At 42.8% G+C, this 19,333-nt stretch overlaps 1 protein-coding gene across 6 annotated transcripts in view; it reads right to left on the bottom strand.

Annotated features, from left to right (window-relative positions):
• The window catches only part of LATS1 (large tumor suppressor kinase 1), a 58,230-nt gene extending 40,551 nt beyond the window's left edge, over window positions 1-17,679 (bottom strand). For 4 of the 6 annotated variants that reach the window (XM_025381870.1, XM_025381872.1, XM_025381866.1 and 1 more), the window contains exons 1-2: window positions 17,275-17,679; window positions 890-1,377 (exon numbers count right to left, since the gene is read on the bottom strand). Coding sequence is in view for 2 of the 6 variants with exons in the window: in XM_025381866.1 (XP_025237651.1) it covers window positions 890-1,237 (348 nt within the window). In the remaining 4 variants the exon portion in view is untranslated. Of the gene's footprint in view, window positions 1-889; window positions 1,378-15,722; window positions 15,941-17,274 lie in introns of those variants that run through there. The other 2 variants (XM_025381871.1, XM_025381867.1) reach the window with 2 other exon arrangements.
• Between the last annotated feature and the right edge of the window lie 1,654 nt (window positions 17,680-19,333).

Genomic DNA, 19,333 nt, shown 5'->3' with positions numbered 1-19,333 from the left:
TCAGCTTCCCAAGTAGCTAGGATTACAGACATGCACCACCATGCCCAGCTAATTTTGTATTTTTAGTAAAGACAGAGTTTCACCATGTTGGTCAGGCTGGTCTGGAACTCTTGACCTCTGGTGATCCACCCACCTTAGCCTCCCAAAGGGCTGGGATTACAGGCGTGAGCCACCGCGCGCGGCCTAACTTTTGATTATTCACATTTAGTTACATTTTACATTGCCAATATGTATCTGAAATGACTCCTGACACCTAAAATATTCATGCTTACAAGGTATGTTATCATAAGAAGCAAATTTTATTAATAACCTAAATGAAAGGGTTAAATATATGGGTTATGAAAAAACTTCAAAATGAATTCTGAAGAGAAATATTAAAGACTTGGCACAGTTAGCTGGAAGTGAAATTTTGTTAGTTTTTGTGAATTTAAGATTTGGGCCTGAGAACACAACTGCTTACACAAACTCGTAACTATAATTCTTTCTCCCTACTATAAAGTTAAATTTCATATCCTTGGAACTATCATTTCCCCAACAGCCACTTAGTTCACCAAGCTTGTATTTCACACAAACAGATGTCCTTCCCCTACCCTCACCTGTGGCTTTCTTCAACTGCACTTCCATTCTGACTTCATGACCTGGCCTTTTAAATTCCAGAAACTCCAGAATTTAGTGATACATATCACAGAAGAAACTAAAGAAATAACAATTATTTTGTTATAGTAATTGATGGAATTATAAACGTGACATTCTTTGCTGATAAAATACATAAATGTGTATACGCAGTTCAATTATCCTAAAGGAAACATTTTGGCATGTTATCACCCAAAAAGTGTTATGTAGCATAAGGTAAGAAGAATTCTTTCTTTTGTCTTTAAAACATTCTTACCTCATCAAATCCAGCAGCTTGCAAGTCTTGAAGCATCTGTGGATTAACTTCTGAAGTACTACGAGAAGAATTTGTTTCATTTGCGAATGGAAGCAGAGAGTTTCGAATTTCCTGCAAAGCTTTATGATGCGTCCCAAATTTGGGTGGATTTCTGACTTGTCGAGGATCTTCAGTTGACATTTTATTCATGTTATGTTCAGCCTTAGCAGCATCAGATGGTTTAGATAAATTCCTAAGGGATTCCCGAATTTCTTGCAACATTTGCCGGCTACTGCCAGTATAGTTACTGGCAGGAAAGGTCTTAGGCCTCATTTGTCTATATCCTTCTGGCTTTTCACTCCTCTTCATGAAAACATCTATATATGTAGCCCACACGAAGGACTTCTTTATTTGATAGATCCAGAGCTTTCTTCCGAACAAAAGTGAAAATGATCCTTCAAGGAAGTCTCCAGAACTGTTAAAATTCTTTACAATATAAATAATTAACTCTATAAAAGAAAGAAAGAAAGGAAAGCTATAAAGTGGTTAATAAAGCAGTACCATGTATTAGAGGAAAATTCCATTGATACAGTGGTTAAGAGATTCAGGTTATAGTTCTGACTCCATTAAGGATTACTCTGGGTTCAGGACAAGCTACTTAATTTCTCCATGCCTATTTCCTAGCCTATAACCTAGATTTACCTCAAGTAGTAGCTATGATGATTTAAAAAAAAAAAAAAGTTCTTTAGTAAGCATATAAAGCATATATACAAATACTAGGGATTATTAAGTGAACAATAAAACAGGTAACCTCTCATTAACAACTTTACCTAGTGGATCAAATTTTAAATTTTACAAATCAGACTTCAATATTTCTTTAGAAGGGTATTGTTGCTTTAACTTTTTTTTTTGAGATGGAGTCTCTCTCTGTCACCCAGATTACAGTGCAGTGGCATGATCTTGGCTCACTGCAAATTCTGCCTCAGCCTCCCCAATAGCTGGGATTACAGGCACCCGTCACTACACCCAGCTAACTTTTTAAAAAATTTTTACTAGAGATGGGGTTTCGCCATGTTGGCCAGGCTGTTCTTGAATTCCTAACCTCACGATCTGCCCGCCTCAGCCTCCCAAAGTGCTGGGATTACAGGAGTGAGCCATCGCACGCCCAGCCTTTTTTTCTTTTTTGAGACAGACTCTTGCCCTATCATCTAGGCTGGAGTGCAGGAGTGCAGTGGTACGACCTTGGCTCACAGTTCAGCAACCTCCGCCTCTCAGGTTCAAGTGATTCTCATGCCTCGGCATCCCAAGTAGCTGTGATTACAGGCGTCTGCCACCATGCCCAGCTAATTTTTGTATTGTTTAATAGAGATGGGGATTTCACTGTGTTGGCCAGGCTGGTCTCGAACTCCTAGCCTCAAGTGATTCTCCTGCCTTGGCCTCCCAAAGTGCTGGGATTACAGGCTTGAGCCACTGCACTCCTCTGCTTTAAAAGGATTTTTAAAGCACTATTCCAGAAGGTCCCTTTATGCTTTAAGAACAGATGCCTGAGTTTATTTTCCAAGCTATGAACTGGGACTCTGATATGGTTTGGATCTGTGTCCCCACCAAATCTCACGTCAAACTTTAGTCCCCACTGCTGAAGGTGGGGTCTGGCGGGAGGTGGTTGGATCTTGTGGATGAATCTCATAAATGGCTTAGCTGGATTTACAGTACTCCTGTGAGTACTAGAAAAGCACAGCACTTGTAATGGAAAGCAACAACAAAAAATGAGATTGAAGTACTTGTTCAGGGGCCAGGCATGGTGGCCCAGGCCTATAATCACAGCACTTGGGAGGCCAAGGAGGTAAGACTGCTTGAGTGCAGGTGTTTGAGACCAGTCTGGGCAAAGTAGGGAGACCCTATCTATATTTAAAAAAAAAAAAAAAAAAAAAATTACTTGTTCTGTTAATTAGTAGCAATGTGGACTTGGGCATTTAATTCTCTGAAACTGACTCCTGAGACATAAAGTGGTTATCAACATCTACCTTATAAATTGAACTAGGATTAAGAGGAACAATGCTGCACAAGTAAAGGAATATACACACAAGTATGTGAAGATGTAGGCTGTTCCTCGCAACATCATTTATAACAGCAAAAGTTGACACCAGTCTAGATGTTCATCAGTGGAGGATTGTTTAAGTAATTCATAGTACGTTTATATAATATATATCTAAGTCAAAAAGAATGATGTAGTTCTTTTTTTCACTCTTATTCCCCAGGCTGGAGTGCAATGGCGCCATCTTGGCTCACTGCAACCTCCGCCTCCCAGGTTCAAGCGATTCTCCTGCCTCAGCCTCCCGAATAGCTGGGATTACAGGCATGTGCCACCATGCCAGGCTAATTTTGTATTTTAAGTAGATACGGGATTTATCCATGTTGGTCAGGCTGGTCTCAGACTCCCGACCTCAGGTGATCTGCCCACTTCAGCCTCTCAAAGTGCTGGGATTATAGGTGTGAGTCACTGTGGTCAGCAGAATGATGTAGTTCTATACAATACACTGACATAAACAGATACCCAAATGTATCCTAAGCAAAAAAAGAAAATTCACCGTACTGTATATAAAACTAACCTATTTTCTGTTTTTTTTTTTTTTTTGAGACGGAGTCTCGCTCTGTCGCCCAGGCTGGAGTGCAGTGGCCAGATCTCAGCTCACTGCAAGCTCCGCCTCCCGGGTTCCCGCTATTCTCCTGCCTCAGCCTCCCGAGTAGCTGGGACCACAGGCGCCGCCACCTCGCCCGGCTAATTTTTTGTGTTTTTAGTAGAGACGGGGTTTCGCCGTGTTAGCCAGGATGGTCTCGATCTCCTGACCTTGTGATCCGCCCGTCTCGGCCTCCCAAAGTGCTGGGATTACAGGCTTGAGCCACCGCGCCCGGCCTATTTTCTGTTTTAAAATTAGATTACAATGTATTGCTGTGTAAATACGCTAAAAAACACTTTAAGTGGGTAAACTGAGGGTTTTTTTTTTTTTTTTTTTTTGAGACAGGGTCTCATTCTGTTGCCCAGGCTGGAGTACAGTGGTGTGATCACAGCTCACTGCAGCTTCAACCTCTTGTGCTCATGTGATCCTCCTGCCTAAGCCTCCCAAGTAGCCGGGAATGCAGGCACATGCCACCCTGCCCAGCTAACTTGTTAATTTTTTGTAAAACAAAGTCTCCCTATGTTGCTCAGGCTGGTCTTGAACTCCTGGGTTCAAGTGTTCAGGTAAGCCTCCTGCCTCAGCCTCTCAAAGTGGTGGGATTATAGGCATGAGCCACCCCACCTAGCCTGAGTGAACTTTATAGTATATAAACTATATGTTAATAGAGCTGTTAAAAATATACCCATTTTTAATTTTTTAAAATTTATATTTATAGAAATTATATACAGCCTCAGTTTACCTTTACACACACACATACATATTTGCAGCAGGTCTGAGACAGGACAAAGCCCTGCAGCAGCCACTAGAGGTAGTTTCCTGATGACTTCACCTCATAAATCAGTACTCTCATGGCACAATTGCTAAATTAGCTATGAATCAATCAAACTCTATGACAAGCAGCTCATATTTCTCCACTTTGAAAAAAAAAAAGATGAACCTTTTCATTGTCTGAAAATTACACATATGCTATCTATAACATAATAATACATGAATAATTATTTTGTAAATGAAATTAGGATGGACATACCATATGATTTTTATGAAGGAAGCTGGTTCCTAAAGCATTTTCTTTTCTAAGCTTTCCCAAATATTAATTTAATAGCTTACTAACGAGTTTTTCTAAGCTTAACATTTAGCTCACCAGTCTAAAGTTTGCAGAATTCGCCTCTGGCCCTTTCTAAAAGTGAAGACACTTTCTACATTAGGTCTTGTGAAACCTACCATTTCTCAAGGATTAACACTGCTGCGGAATCTCACATGTCAGTTCTTTTAGTATCTGGGTTGCAATTCATTTATAGAATGTAGGTATTCTTTTAATATCTCACTTATTTTGAGTTTCAACTGTAAGTTAATCATCACTTTATTATTATTGTTATTTTACCATTTCCAACATCATTCTGAGAGAGACAGAGAGAGAGAAAAAAAAAGAAACATAGTTTTGCTTCTGTCAAAATACTTGCTTCCATTTCCCTATAATGGGACCTGGTCACCAGTAGGTAGTGCAAAAATATTTGAACTTACAAATGCAGGTAACCTGCCTCTTCTTTCTGCTGTTAAAAAAATACAGTATGCATCCTTATTGAAAAATTCAAGTGTTTATATAAATATATACAGTAGAAAAAAGTAGAAGTCCCTCATAATTCACCTTCCTCAAGAGTGAGAATCACTGTAGTGTGCTGAATAATGGCCTCTTAAAAGATTCCTGAGATGGGCGTGGTGGCTCACGTCTGTAATCCCAGCACTTTGGGAGGCCGAGGCAGGGCGGATCACCTGAGGTCAGGAGTTCGAGACCAGCCTGACTAACACGGAGAAACCCCGTCTCTACTAAAAATACAAAATTAGCCAGGTGTGGTGGCACATGCCTGTAATCTCAGCTACTCGGGAGGCTGAGGCAGGAGAATCACTTGAACCTAGGAGGTGGAGGTTGTGGTGAGCCGAGATGGCGCCATTGCACTCCAGCCTGGGCAATAAGGGCGAAACTCCATATCAAAAAAAAAAAAAAAAAAAAAGATACTCCTGGCTTACACCTGTAATCCCAACACTTTGGGAGGCTAAAGTGGGAGGATCACTTGAGTTCAGGAGTTCAAGACCAGCGTGGGTGGGCAACACGGCAAAATCCCGTTTCCACAAATACTACAAAAAATGAGCCAAGTGTGGCAGTGTGCGTGGCTGTAGTCCCAGCTGCTCAGGAGACTGAGGTGGGAGGATCACTTGAGCCCAGGAGGTGGAGGCTGCAGTAAGCCATGACTGTACCACGGCACTCCAGCCTAGGAGACAGAGTGAGACTCTGTCTTAAAAAAAAAAAAAAAAAAAAAAAGATATTCCCCTTCCTAATCTTCTCTGGAACTTGTAAATGTTATCTTATTTGGAAAAAGGGATGTTGCAGATGTGATTAAGGATTGTGAGATTAAGCGATTGTCATGGATTAACAGGGTAAGTCCCACATGCAATTACAAGTGTCCTTTTGAGAGGCAGAAGGAGGTCTGATTCACACAGAAAAAGGGAGGCAATGTGATGATGAAGTCAGAAGCCAAGGATGTAAGCAGCCAACAGAAGCTGGAAGTGGTAAGGGATAGCTTCTCTCTTAGAGCCTCTGGAGGAAAACTGGCCTTGCTAATGCCTTGATTTTAGACTTCTGGCCTCCAGAACTGTAAGAGGATAAATTTATGTTGTTTTAAGCCATCAGGTTTAGAGTGATTTGTTACATAAGACACAGGAAACCAATAATAATCACTATTAATACTGAATATTCTAACATATACTACTAACAAAAATGGGATCATAATACACAAAATTGGACATCTCTCTGTTTTGTTTTTTTTTTTTTTTGAAGACAGAGCCTCACTCTGTCACCCAGGCTGGAGTGCAGTGGGGCAATCTTGGCTCACTGCAACCTCTGCCTCCCTGGTTCAAGCAATTCTCCTGCCTCAGCCTCCTGAGTAGCTGGGATCACAGGCACACACCACCATGCCCGGCTAATTTTTGTATTTTTAGTAGAGATGGAGTTTCATCATGTAGGTCAGGCTGGTCTCGAACTCCTGACCTCGTGATCCGCCCGCCTGGGCCTCCCAAAGTGCTGGGATTACAGGTGTGAGCCACTGCGCCTGGCCGGACATCTCATTCTTTTACATAATCATGGGGAATTATGAGAAGACAATGGGGGCCTGGGGGTTTACGCCTGTAATCCCAATACTTTGGGAGGCCCACGTGGAAGGATCACTTGAGGTAAGGAGTTCAAGACAAGAACTCCCCCCATAACATTTCATGAAATTCACATTCCATGCAGTATACATTAGAAAACGCTGGACCAGAAAGATTCATTCTCTAGCCCTATACTCTGATGTAACTCCTAACATTGACTGCACAAAGGTCAGAGAAAGGACTGAGTTCTGGTATATGTGTGACAATGTGTTTTAGGTTTAAATAACTGAAAACTTACTTTAAGCATATTTCTATCATCTACATGTTGAAAATACCTGTGGATAAAATAAATAATGTCTGGAATTTATTTCAAAATAATTTGGTTGTGTGCTGAAGGGGTTGGGGATATAAATGAGACAAAAGTTGTCATTTGTTGAAAACTGTTGTAGCTGAGTAATGGGTATATAAGGGTTCACTGTACTAGTCTCTTTCTTCTTATTATTTATTTTGTAGAGACAGGGGCTCACCATATTGCCCAGGCTGGTCTTGAACTCCTGGCATCAAACAATCCTACTGCCTTGACCTTTCTCTCTACTTTTTTGTATTCTTGAAGTTTTCCAAAATAGAGAGTTAAAAAAGAAAAAAAAAGGAAAGGAAATGACTGGATCCCAGAATGGTTCTGTTACAAATTCTTATTTAAATATATGCAATAAAAACACACAGGATTTAAAGAAACTATTATTTCCATCAAACAATATCACTTCATTTATCAGGGGAAATAACAGAAGCATTATATTTGAATATTCATTTCAAGTTTAATTGTACGAGACCAGCCTGGTCAATATGGTGAAACCCCGTCCCTACTAAAAATACAAAAATTAGCCAGGCATGGTGGCAGGCACCTGTAGTCCCAGCTACTCGGAAGGCTGAGGCAGGAGAATCGCTTGAACCACAGAGGCAGAGGTTGCAGTGAGCCGAGACTGCACCACTGCACTCCAGCCTGGGCGACAGAGTGAGACTCAGTCTCAAAAAAAAAAAAAAATTCAATTGTAAGATAATCTACATCTTCTGATTTCAAAAACGCTGAAATGGAGGAATTGTGTATATCTTTAGCCAATTGCTTTTGGTAAATATACTGTGGCAGAGATTATATTCACATACAGTACTCAACTCCATTTCCCAGATTCTGCCAAAGCTGGATGAACAGATGTAACATACCTCAATTCTGGACTGAGGCAGTTAAAAGTCACTTTGCTTCAGTTTTCCTGCTTTAATGACAATGTAGGTTACACTTTGAGATGGTGGCTTGACAATATGGAAGGAAGGTGGGTCCCTAAGCCACTGGACAGAGAGCCCTACTGACTCCCACTGAACTCTGAGCAAGAGAAACATTTCTGTTGTATTAAGCCATTGATATTTGGGGATTTGTTACCATAAAACTGTCTAATAATATTGTGAAAATAGACAAAGACTGCCCAAATGGAAACAAGCAGAGGCTATTTAATCAGATCTTACTATACAGGTAGGGAGTCAGCCACTGTCAACTTTGCTTGGCAAAGATTCAAAGGCAAGCAGGGGAGTGGGAAATCTTTATGCTAAAAAAGGGGGGAAGACTTCAGGTATGCTCTGATTGTAGGTTGTTGACATGGGAAACTGGAGGTGGGAGAACTGGTGTAAACCACAAATAAAATTCTAAGTCCCTCAACCTTCTGAATGAATCCCTCCTCTCAGCCAAGAGCATTTGAAAGTTAACCTGAAAAACTAGTTCCAGCCATGATGGAAAGCGGGGTTTGGCCATGCCTCATTATTCCCTCCTCCCTTTTGGAATTCAGGCAAAGCTGACTAGCATTAACATTAAAACAAATCTTAAGACTGACAAAACAGACTCTCTGTAGCAATAAGATACCCAATTCCAGCCTGACTCTAGCATAGTATCACATGACAGATGGCAGGCCCTGAAAGAAATCCAAGTATTTGACCCTAAATTATGTTTCTTTTGCCATGTCTTCAAACAGTACTGCAAAGCTGTCTCTTGTGGGGAAAATCTACATTCTGAAGATAATTCCCTTCCTTTCTCAGGCCTTTTGCCTGATCCCGGAGAGAATCAACCCTGATAAGAAACATTTACAATGTATTATCTCTAAAGCCTGCCACCTGGAGGCTTCCTTTACATAATGGGAACCTTGGTCTCCACAACCCCTTACCTTAACTCAGACATTCCTTCCTATTGATTCTATCTACATAATGGGAACGCTGGGCTCCATAATCCCTTACCTTTTTTTTTTTTTTTTTTTTTTTCAGATGGAGTCTCACTCTGTTGCCCAGGCTGGAATGCAGTGGCTTGATCTTGGCTCACCACAATCTCCGCCTCCCAGGTTCAAGTGAGTCTCCTGCCTCAGCCTCCTGAGTAGCTGGGATCATAGGCGCACACTACCATGCCTAGCTAATTTTTGTATCTTTAGTAGAAATAGGTTTCACTATGTTGGTCAGGCTGGTCTTGAACTCCTGACCTCGTGATCTACCCCCTTGGCCTCCCAAAGTGTTGGGCTTACAGGCGTGAACCACTGTGCCTGGCCACAACTGCTTATCTTAACCTAGATACTACCTTCTATTGATTCTAGGTCTTTAGACAGTAACAACTCTTTCAACCAACTGCCAATCAGAAAATCTGTGAATCCACCTATGACCTGGAAGCCATCTGCTTCAAGTTGTCTTCCTTTCTGGACCTAACCAATGTACATCTTACATACACTGATTGATGTCTTACGTCTCCCTAAAATGTATAAAACCAAGATGTAGTCTGATCACCTTGGGCACATGTTCTCAGGAGCTCCTGAGGGCTGTGTCATGGGGCAATGGCCACTCATATTTGGCTTAGATCTTTTAAAATATTTTACAGAGTTTGACTCTTCGTCGACACTGGAAGCGGGGTATCCTATGTGGTTGGTTTGGGAAGCATATTTGGCTTTCTCTGAGTCGTCCCAAATTGGAAGTAGGCACAAAAATTAGGGAAGCTGGTAATTACTGACCAAGTCCTGACTGTTTGGGCCTATTGCTACATAGGTCATGGGTCAGAGTTCTAGTTTCATACATGATCTGGCCATTGTCCATCTGTATATTCAGTGTTTCATTATCCTAATACAGCAAACTGGTACCTGGAAGTCAGGTGCTGCTACAATAAAAACCTATGCAGTCCTACCTTAGTGATACTGCCTTAGTGGTCAGGCTGAGGGTTGAGAGGAAACAGATACCAGAGGCCGGAAAGATGGAGGATCATGTTTCATAGTGGCAAAATATCTGGTAAAGCTGTTGCCTATAATAACTTTTCATACAACTACAAGGTCAGTGAGCATACAAAGAGGCTACTGACCTTGTAGTCTTATAAAAGAGTTTGGTAAAGAGGATTTTGGAACTGAGTATTAGCTGCTATTAGATATTTGGCAAGTATTATAAGTAAATGATGAGTTCAAGAAGGAAGTAGCAGATTTGAAAGCAAAAACAGAAGAGAATAGAAAAAGTTCAGAAATTTAAAGCCTTGAAGGACTGGAAAAGCAGTTTGCACCTAGACCCCTAGAGGCAGGATTAAAAGACTGAGCACAGATGCCTACTGAAACTCGTTAGCTAACTAGTGCTTCTGTGGTTAAGATCGTATTAAAGATGTAGCCCTCCCATCAAACCTAATAGCCTCAAATAACCAAATGAGAGGAGGAGGAATAGACACTCTTAAATCTTTGGATGAGTTTACCAGTACATGCAAACTTCGGTCGTGGTTACTGACACACAGAATTGATGGAAACCAAACAGATTGGAAGAGGTTTACTAACTTAAAGAAACTGTTTTGTTAAAAAAAAAATATTTTTTGGCCAGGCGCGGTGCTTCACATCTCTAATTCCAGCACTCTGGGAGGCTGAGGCGGGTGGATCACGAGGTCAGGAGTTCGAGACCAGCCTGGCCAATATGGTGAAACCTCGTCTCTACTAAAAAATACAAAAATTAGCTGGGCATGGTGGTGTGTGCCTGTAGTTCCAGCTATTCAGGAGGCTGAGGCAGAAGAATCACTTGAAACTGGGAGGCGGAGGTTGCAGTGAGCCGAGATTGTGCCACTGCACTCCAGCCTGGGTGACAGGGTGAGACTCCGTCTCAAAAAACAGAAAGAAATTTTTTTTTTCTTAAATCATCCTTAAGTTCATACTAAAAAACTCTTTTTGTCTGTTCAAAATTTAAAACTTTTGGGCCCCCAACTTCTATGAGCAATAAGCTAGCTGAGAAAGATCTGTACGTTCCAAAGGGAAGGTATAACACAAACTTCGCAGGTGGCCAAGGATAATTAAAACAATGGATGAGAGAGTTCCTTCCAAATAAATCAAGGTCCAATCTCCCCTACCTCCACGGCTGGTTGCTTACACAGAATCTGACTAGGAGATTTCAGATTATAGATCAGCATTTGCTGCTTATCTTCCATTATTCTCTTTTTCTAGGAAGAGTGCTTACTGTGGCCCTTGTGTACTGCAGTGAGTGAGTGAGGGGAAGAGAAAAGGAAGGGAGATAGAGAGAAACAGATACAGTGAGTGACAGACAGACAGAGTACGCACACACGCAGCACACAGGACACATTACTTCACCATATCTGGACCCGATTAAGAGATTACTGGGCATGTGGACCATAGGACCCAAGAATCTTGCCTCTATCACTAATCAGGGCCCAATTTGTTGGCAAAGGAATAACATAATACCACGAACATCTTTCCACAGTAATAGGTGTCATTTATTTATTTATTTATTTTGAGACGGAGTTTCGCTCTTGTCACCCAGGCTGGAGTGCAATGGTGTGATGGCTCACCGCAACCTTCGCCTCCCAGGTTCAAGCAAATCTCCTGCCTCAGCCACCCAAGTAGCTGGGATTACAGGCATGTGCCAGTATACCCGGTTAATTTTCTATTTTTAGTAGAGACAGAGTTTCTCCATGCTGGTCAGGCTGGTCTCAGACTCCTGACTTCAGGAGACCGCCCTTGTTGGCCTCCCAAAGTGCTGGGACTACAGGTGTGAGCCACTGCGCCCAGCCACATTTTATCTTTTATTCTCTCTCTTTTTTTTTAATAGAGACGAGGGTCTCGCTATGTTGATGAGGCTGGTCTCAAACTCCTGGCCTCAAGTGATCCTCCCATCTCGGCGTCCCAAAGTGCTGGGATTACAGGCGTGAGCCACCATGCCCAGCCAGTGTCACGTTTGTTTGATTCTAAGCATGCTTTTCTACATTTTAATATTTCTAAAATTTAGGGCCAGGTGCAGTGGCTCATGCCTGTAATCCCAAAACTTTTGGAGGCTGAAGTGGGCGGATCTGTTGAGCCCAGGTGTTTGAGACTAGCCTGGGCAACAAAGTGAGACCCTATCTCTACAAAAAATAGAAAAAATCAGCCAAGTATGTTGGTGTGCACCTGCAGTCCCAGCTACTGGAGAGACTGAGGTGGGAGGATCAATTGAGGTGAGAGGATCAATAGAGCCCAGGAGGTCAAGGCTGTAGTGAGCCGTGATTTTTGCCACTACACTCCAGCCTGGGCTGGAGTCAGAGCAAAACTCTGTCCCAGAAAAAAATAAATAAATAAATAAATAGAGTATATCTTAAGATCAACCCTTGGGCCCCCAACTTCTAAGAGCAATAAGCTAGTTGAGAAAGATTTGTACCTTCCAAAGAGAGAATACTCACCCAACACACACTTCACAGGTGGCCAGGGATGATAATTAAAACAATGGCTGAGAGTCCCTTCCAAATAAATCAAGGTCGAATCTCCCCTCCAAAGCAGAAAAGTTCTAGAGTAGCAGTCATTGCACATGCCTAACTTAACCATAAAATAAAAGCCGAAATCTCTTTGTTACCTCAATTGTATTATTTTCTTTTTTTGTTTTCTTGAGACAGAGTCTCGCTCTGTTGCCCAGGATGGAGTGCAATGGCACCATCTCGGCTCACTGCAACCTCTGCCTCCCAGGTTCAAGGAATTCTCCTGCCTCAGCTTCCCAAGTAGCTGGGATTACAGGCATCCACCACCACACCCGGCTAATTTTTAGTACTTTTAGTAGAGATGGGGTTTCACCATGTTGTCCAGGCTGGTCTCAAACACCTGACCTCAGGTGATTCACCTGCCTTGGCCTCCCAAAGTGCTGCGATTACAGGCATGAGCCACCATACCCGGCCAATTGTAATATTTTCATTGGCAGCACCATATATGATGCTCAAAATGTTTTTTCTTTTTTTCTGTTTTGTTTTTGTTTGTTTGTTTGTTTTTGAGAAGCAGTTTCTCTCTTGTTGTCCAGGTTGGAGTGCAATGGCGCAATCTCAGTTCACTGCAACCTCTGCCTCCCGGGTTCAAGCGATTCTCCTGCCTTAGCCTCCCAAGTAGCTGGAATTACAGGCATGTGCCATCATGTGTGGCTACTTTTTGTATTTTTAGTAGAGACAGGGTTTCATCATGTTGGCCAGGGTAGTCTTGAACTCCTGACCTCAGGTGATCCACCTGCCTCAACCTCCCAAAGTGTTGGGATTATAGGCATGAGTCTCACTCTGTTGCCCAGGCTGGAGTGTAGTGCCATATGCTGACTCACTGCAACCTCTGCTTCCCAAGTTCAAGTGATTCTCATGCCTCAGCCTCCAGAGTAGCTGGGACTACAAGTACCCACCACCACACACAGCTAATTTTTGTATTTTTAGTAGAGACAGGGGTGCGCCATGTTGGCCAGGTTGGTCTTGAGCTCCTGACTTCATGTGATCCATCCATCTCAGCCTCCCAAAGTGCTGGGATTACAAACACGAGCTACCCGCCTGGCTATTATTACTTTTGTAAATAGAGATGGAGAGCTTGCTAGGTTGCCCAGGCTGGTGTCAAACTCCTGAATTCAAGTGTTCCTCCTGCCTCAGCTTCCCAAAATACTGGGATTACACCATGCCTGGCCCACAAAATGTTTTGAAAAGGTTCCATTGTGATATAGTATTGTGCACTCAAACTGTCATTCAATAGACAATGCAATTAAAGGCATAATTATTAAATTCAAGCAAGATCACAGAATTTTCAAAGGTAAGAGACTCAAAATCTGTCAAAACTTTTGCAGTTATCTTCAGAGGAAGCTGTTTAATTAGAAGAAAAAAAAAAATAAGCAAAAAGGAAAGCAACATCCCAGTATTCTTCAATATACCTTAAAATTATACACACAATCATAAAGACAACATAGGTTAAGATAATTAACTAGCATTACGAAAAGCAGCCTGTTATCATGATGTTGCATTAACTACCCAAAGTAATTCAGAAGAATCCTAGATTCTGAATGTGAATAAGGCTGAGACTCAAACTTTATTGTGATGAAAATGGTATACAATTGAACGAATAAATGTATGCTACTGATTATTAATAAAATCTTTATGTTTACTTTCTGTCCGCTAAAAAATTGCTACTAAATAGATGGCTTATCTTAGAGTTAGTGGTATTTCAGAACTGAGAAAATATGATAGTTCAACCTCATTCCTTTAAATACCTTGATATTGGCTGGGCGCGGTTGCTCAAGCCTGTAATCCCAGCACTTTGGGAGGCCGAGACGGGCGGATCACGAGGTCAGGAGATCGAGACCATCCTGGCTAACACGGTGAAACCCTGTCTCTACTAAAAATACAAAAAACTAGCCGGGCGAGGTGGCGGGCGCCTGTAGTCCCAGCTAATCGGGAGGCTGAGGCAGGAGAATGGCGTAAACCCAGGAGGCGAAGCTAGCAGTGAGCTGAGATCCGGCCACCGTACTCCAGCCTGGGCGGCAGAGAGAGACTCCGTCTCAAAAAAAATAAAATAAAATAAATAAATAAATAAATAAATAAATACCTTGATATTGAACTTCATCATGTATATGTACTATTTTTATTTTATTTATTTATTTTTTTGAGAAGGAGCCTCACTCTGTCGCAGGCTAGAGTGCAGTGGTGCCATCTCGGCTCACTGCAACCTCCGTCTCCCGGGTTCAAGTGATTCTCCTGCCTCAGCCTTACAAGTAGCTGGGACTACAGGCGTGCACCACCACACCCAGCTAATTTTTGTATTTTTAGTAGAGATGGGGTTTCACCATGTTGGCCAGGCTGGTCTCGAACTCGAGACCTCAGGTAATCCGCCCACCTTGGCCTCCCAAAGTGCTGGTTACAGGCGTGAGCCACCACGTCTGGCCAGATGTACTATTATTTATAAATCCCTGACTGATGGACATTTAGGTTGTTCCTCATTTCTTTGCTAATGTAAAATAATACTGCAAACTGATAACTTCAATTATACTGGTAATATTCTAGTTCTGAGGACAGGTGGTAAGTTCATGGATGTTCATTTTATTATGCTTCATAGTTTAATAAAATGAACATATATATAATATATATAGCCTATTCCTTGCACATAACAAAAATTGTGAACAAAAAAAAAAAATTGCTGCAATAAAAATTCTTGTGCACACATTGCTGAGCATTTTCCTTAAAATAAATTCCCAGAAGTGGAATTGCTGGATCAAAGAGAATACATATTTAAAATTCTAATATTTATTGTCAGACTGCCTTCTAGAAAGTTATACTAATTTTATAATCCCCACAACAAGGTATGGTTAATACTGGCATTACTAAATCTCAATAATCTTTGCTGCTATGACATGTGAAAATTCAAATTATTACTAGGCAAAGAGAATTTTTAAAATAATTATTCAAAGCAAAACTGTTCACCTTTTTAACCCACACTACAATGGGGCCAGATTCATCTTAATAAGCAATTCTGATCATGTCACCTACCTACTCCATAACTTTCAATGACTTTTAACCTCATGGTTAAAGTAAGAGCTCTGGAATCAAACTGCCTGGGTATGACAAATCGCCATTTTTTTTTTAAAAAGTTCAGACCCTTATCAAAAATACAAACATCAACAAACAAGTATCACTGATTAGTTTGTCCAACTTAGGGGAAAAAAATGGTACCATTACATAAGATTTCAAAGTGTTAACTTGGGTTGAATTAAGTTTATCAGAAAAGTACCCTGGCTGGGTGCAGTAGTGCACCTGTAGTCCCAGCTACTTGAGAGGCTGTGGTGGAGGATTGCTGGAGCCCAGGAGTTGGAATCCAGCACAGGCAAGATAGCGAGTTCCCATCTTTAAAGGAAACTGCATACTGATATTTTCTTCAGTTCACTTTCTAATAATTGTCAGATCAAAAGTGAAAGCAACACTGTATCTTCATGCTGAAAAATGATTGCTGTTTCTACTTGGCGAAAATGTTATTCAATGACTAAATAACTTTTGTGATGTATAACAATCTCCCATTAATATAAATAAAACATCTAAAATAACTAAACAACCAGGGTTAGAACAGTTCCAAAGACTATTTATACAGAACAACAAGGACTTGCAATAAAAACAAAACAAAAATAAAAATGACCCATACAATGAAAGCCAGATATTATACATTAAAAATGTAGTAGAAGTGTTTTTTGGTGAGCAGCAAGGCATATTTAATCAATATTTAGGCACAGAATGCACCATTCCAAGCATGGACCATGATCTAGTTTCTTGCAGTAGCAGCCAACCGGACTAACACAGTGCTACTTCTTTCACTGTTCAATCAAATTCCTCCACTGCCTTAGGGAATCAACTACCCTACTTTACCGTCAGAGATAAGCTTCGTTTTCGTAGCAGAGAACATTCATTCCAATTATAATGTCCTAGCTTTTCTTCCTCATGGAGGAAATTTGATAAAAAATTTTAACCTTCAATAAATAATTCATAAAGGTCTGACAAGTTTCATGATCGCTAACATTCAAATCCATTTCCAAAACTGGAGTTATACAATATACTTCTGTGCATGAGATTATACTTATTGTTCACTAGATTTAATACATGTTTTAAAAGTCGTATTAACATATGAGTTGGCAAACATTAAATTTTGTTCCCTTAGAAATTGACAGAGAAGTCAGAAGTGATAAATCAAGTCATCTGAGAGTCACTGTTCCCTTAATTGTCGTTCTTTCATTTGCTGTATTTATATACACACTGCTACTCCATAAAGACTTCTCCATCTTTCCCACCACTTTCAACTAAGAACAGTAACCTAAAATCACACTGAACTAGACAGAAGAGACTCCAAGGATTTCTCCAAGATATACCCAGGATCACGGCCCTCTAGGATTTAAAGAACTGTAGCCCTTTTACTGCAATTTTCCTTCAGAACCACCTTTCCCGTTCCTTCCCCCCTGGACACCGCCGACTAGCGTGTTGGGGGTGGGGTGGGAGACCGTCGGCGCAAGGCAGCCAGCAACACAGGCTCTACCCAGCCAAACCTGCACCTTCGAGGCCGAAAAGCCTGGGGCTCTTCCTGCAGCACCGGGCGCGGCCAACCCTCGCTTCCCCAGGGCAGGGCTCAGCTCGGGTCAATGCAACCAGCCAAGTCAGGCCCGGAGCGGGCCGGCTCTGCCCGCCAGTCCACAGCAACCTCTGGACCCTCGCCAGCGGGGATGGGCCTGGGCCCCGGCGGCCACCGCCCCGCCAACTCGAGCAAAGGAGGAGAGCACCAGCTACGCCGGCCCGGGACCTACCTGGAGGGGAGAGCAGAGCTCCTGGACAGCAGCCACGGGCCTGAGGGCGGACGCCGAGGCGGCCGGAGCCCGTCCCAGCAACCCCAAGTATCCCTGGTGGGGCAGAGCGGGGAGAGGAGCGGGCCGGCTGCCGCGGGCCAGCGCGACCCGTCGCGGGGGTCGCGAGGACCTGGCTCTCCCCTTAACACCAGGACACTGCCGCCGCCGCCATTTTGCCTTCCACTCAGTGTCGCCGCCGCCGCACTCCGCTGCAGGTTTCCCGGATGTGGGCATTTCCCGGCGTCGCTTGCGCGGGGGCCGAGTACTGGGGGCTTCTGCCCGCCCGGCTGCTGCGAGGGAGCGCACAGCCAGCGGCCTCCGGGCCTCGTTGCGTCGCCCGCCGCTCTGATCGTTCGTGAGCGTCGCCCCACGTTGCTCCCGCCTGCCCCTGCCCAGACGACTCGCCCGCGGCCGTGGGTTAAGGCTCTCTCCTGTTGATTCAATCCTTTTTCCCATTGATCTATTTCTCTGGACCGAGTAGGGATGCGCATTTCACGGAGCTACGTTCTCACAAGGGAACAACTGTGAGTCGCTCTGGGAAACCTTGCTGTGGGACCTCAGAATTCGAGATTTTTGGCGCTTTGAAATAAAATTTTATTCTTGCTTAGCGTTCTTTCCCCGAACAAGCCTGTGAGCTTCCAGCATCTGTATTTTCTGAATCAGGCAGATAAGAAATTCTTGAGCCAGGACCGATTGATTAGCAGCAGTTTAGAGATCTTATCTGTCAACCGCATCCGTAGAAGGAGGTCGTTATTGCCATAATTGGAGTAACGGTGACGGTGTGACGAGGTTTTACTTATGGTTAAACTCAATGTAAAGTGTGAGACCGGATTGTTGGGTTTGATGTATAAAGTACCGTCTACCCTTTGTGAAGAGCGCCTTTGCCAGTTTTTCCTCTAGGAAATATACAGCTGGCGTTTTTAAGTACCTTCTTTCGTAAGTTTTCTACTACAGACTATAAAAAAATTAAAGACATCTTTTTCTGACGTTAAAGTAGTAACTGGCTACTTACTGTATCCAGAAATCCAAATGTGAAAACCTGGTAAAATATGTTCCGGCCGGGCGCGGTGGCTCACGCCTGTAATCCCAGCACTTTGGGAGGCCAAGGCGGGCGGATCACAAGGTCAGCAGATCGAGACCATCCTGGCTAACACGGTGAAACCCCGTCTCTACTAAAAATAAAAAAATTAGCCGGGCGTGGTGGCGGGCGCCTGTAGTCCCAACTACTTGGGAGGCTGAGGCAGGAGAATGGCGTGAACCCAGGAGGTGGAGCTTGCAGTGAGCCGAAATCGCGCCACTGCACTCCAGCCTGGGCGACAGAGCGAGACTCCGTCTCAAAAAAAAAAAAAAAAGATTATGTTCCAAGAATATTTGGTTGAAAGCCTATTTTCTACAAGCACAGAGTTTGTAGAAGGTAGACAATGTGACCCAAGGTGGGTCACTAAAGAGCTTACTTTCTTCAACGGAAGGGTGACCCATGAAAACGTTTTCAGCCCTAAAATTATATGAATTATAGGAATCTAATATGTCCACAGGTCTACTTGCCCTATCCAAAAGGATTCTGCATCTGGAAGAACAGACTGCCCCCAGAATCCTGTCACCTCTGTCATCAACCAATGGTATTCAATGCTCTCTAAACCTAAAGGAAAGTATCTCCACAGACTCTCGTCTCTGGGGAAATTCCTAGATAATTCAGGGAGCTGAGTAAATTGCTCTGTGTAGGACTAGGAGTCTTACTCCTGTGAAGTAGGGCGAGAGATGAAAGAGCAGGGAAAGGAAAGGTGCAATGATCAGCAAGAGAACAAACCGACGAGATGAAAAGCAGCGGGGACTGCAGGTGCGGAGAGTGCTGATTGTTGGGGAAATACTTACTGTGGGTGCTGGATGTGTGTGTGGGAATGGCGATACCTGCCATCGCATTTGCAGGTTTTTATATCATTGTGATGGAAGATCTTGGTCCAGTTTCAGCCTACTCAACTCTTCAGTGCTTCATGGAAATGGGGCTTTTTTGTTTTTAGCA

This window comes from Theropithecus gelada, chromosome 4 (genome assembly GCF_003255815.1).
Source record: "Theropithecus gelada isolate Dixy chromosome 4, Tgel_1.0, whole genome shotgun sequence".
Taxonomy (NCBI): Eukaryota; Metazoa; Chordata; class Mammalia; order Primates; family Cercopithecidae; genus Theropithecus; species Theropithecus gelada.
The sequence above is the reverse complement of the archived record's forward strand: the minus strand, read 5'-3'. Positions and strand labels throughout refer to the sequence as shown.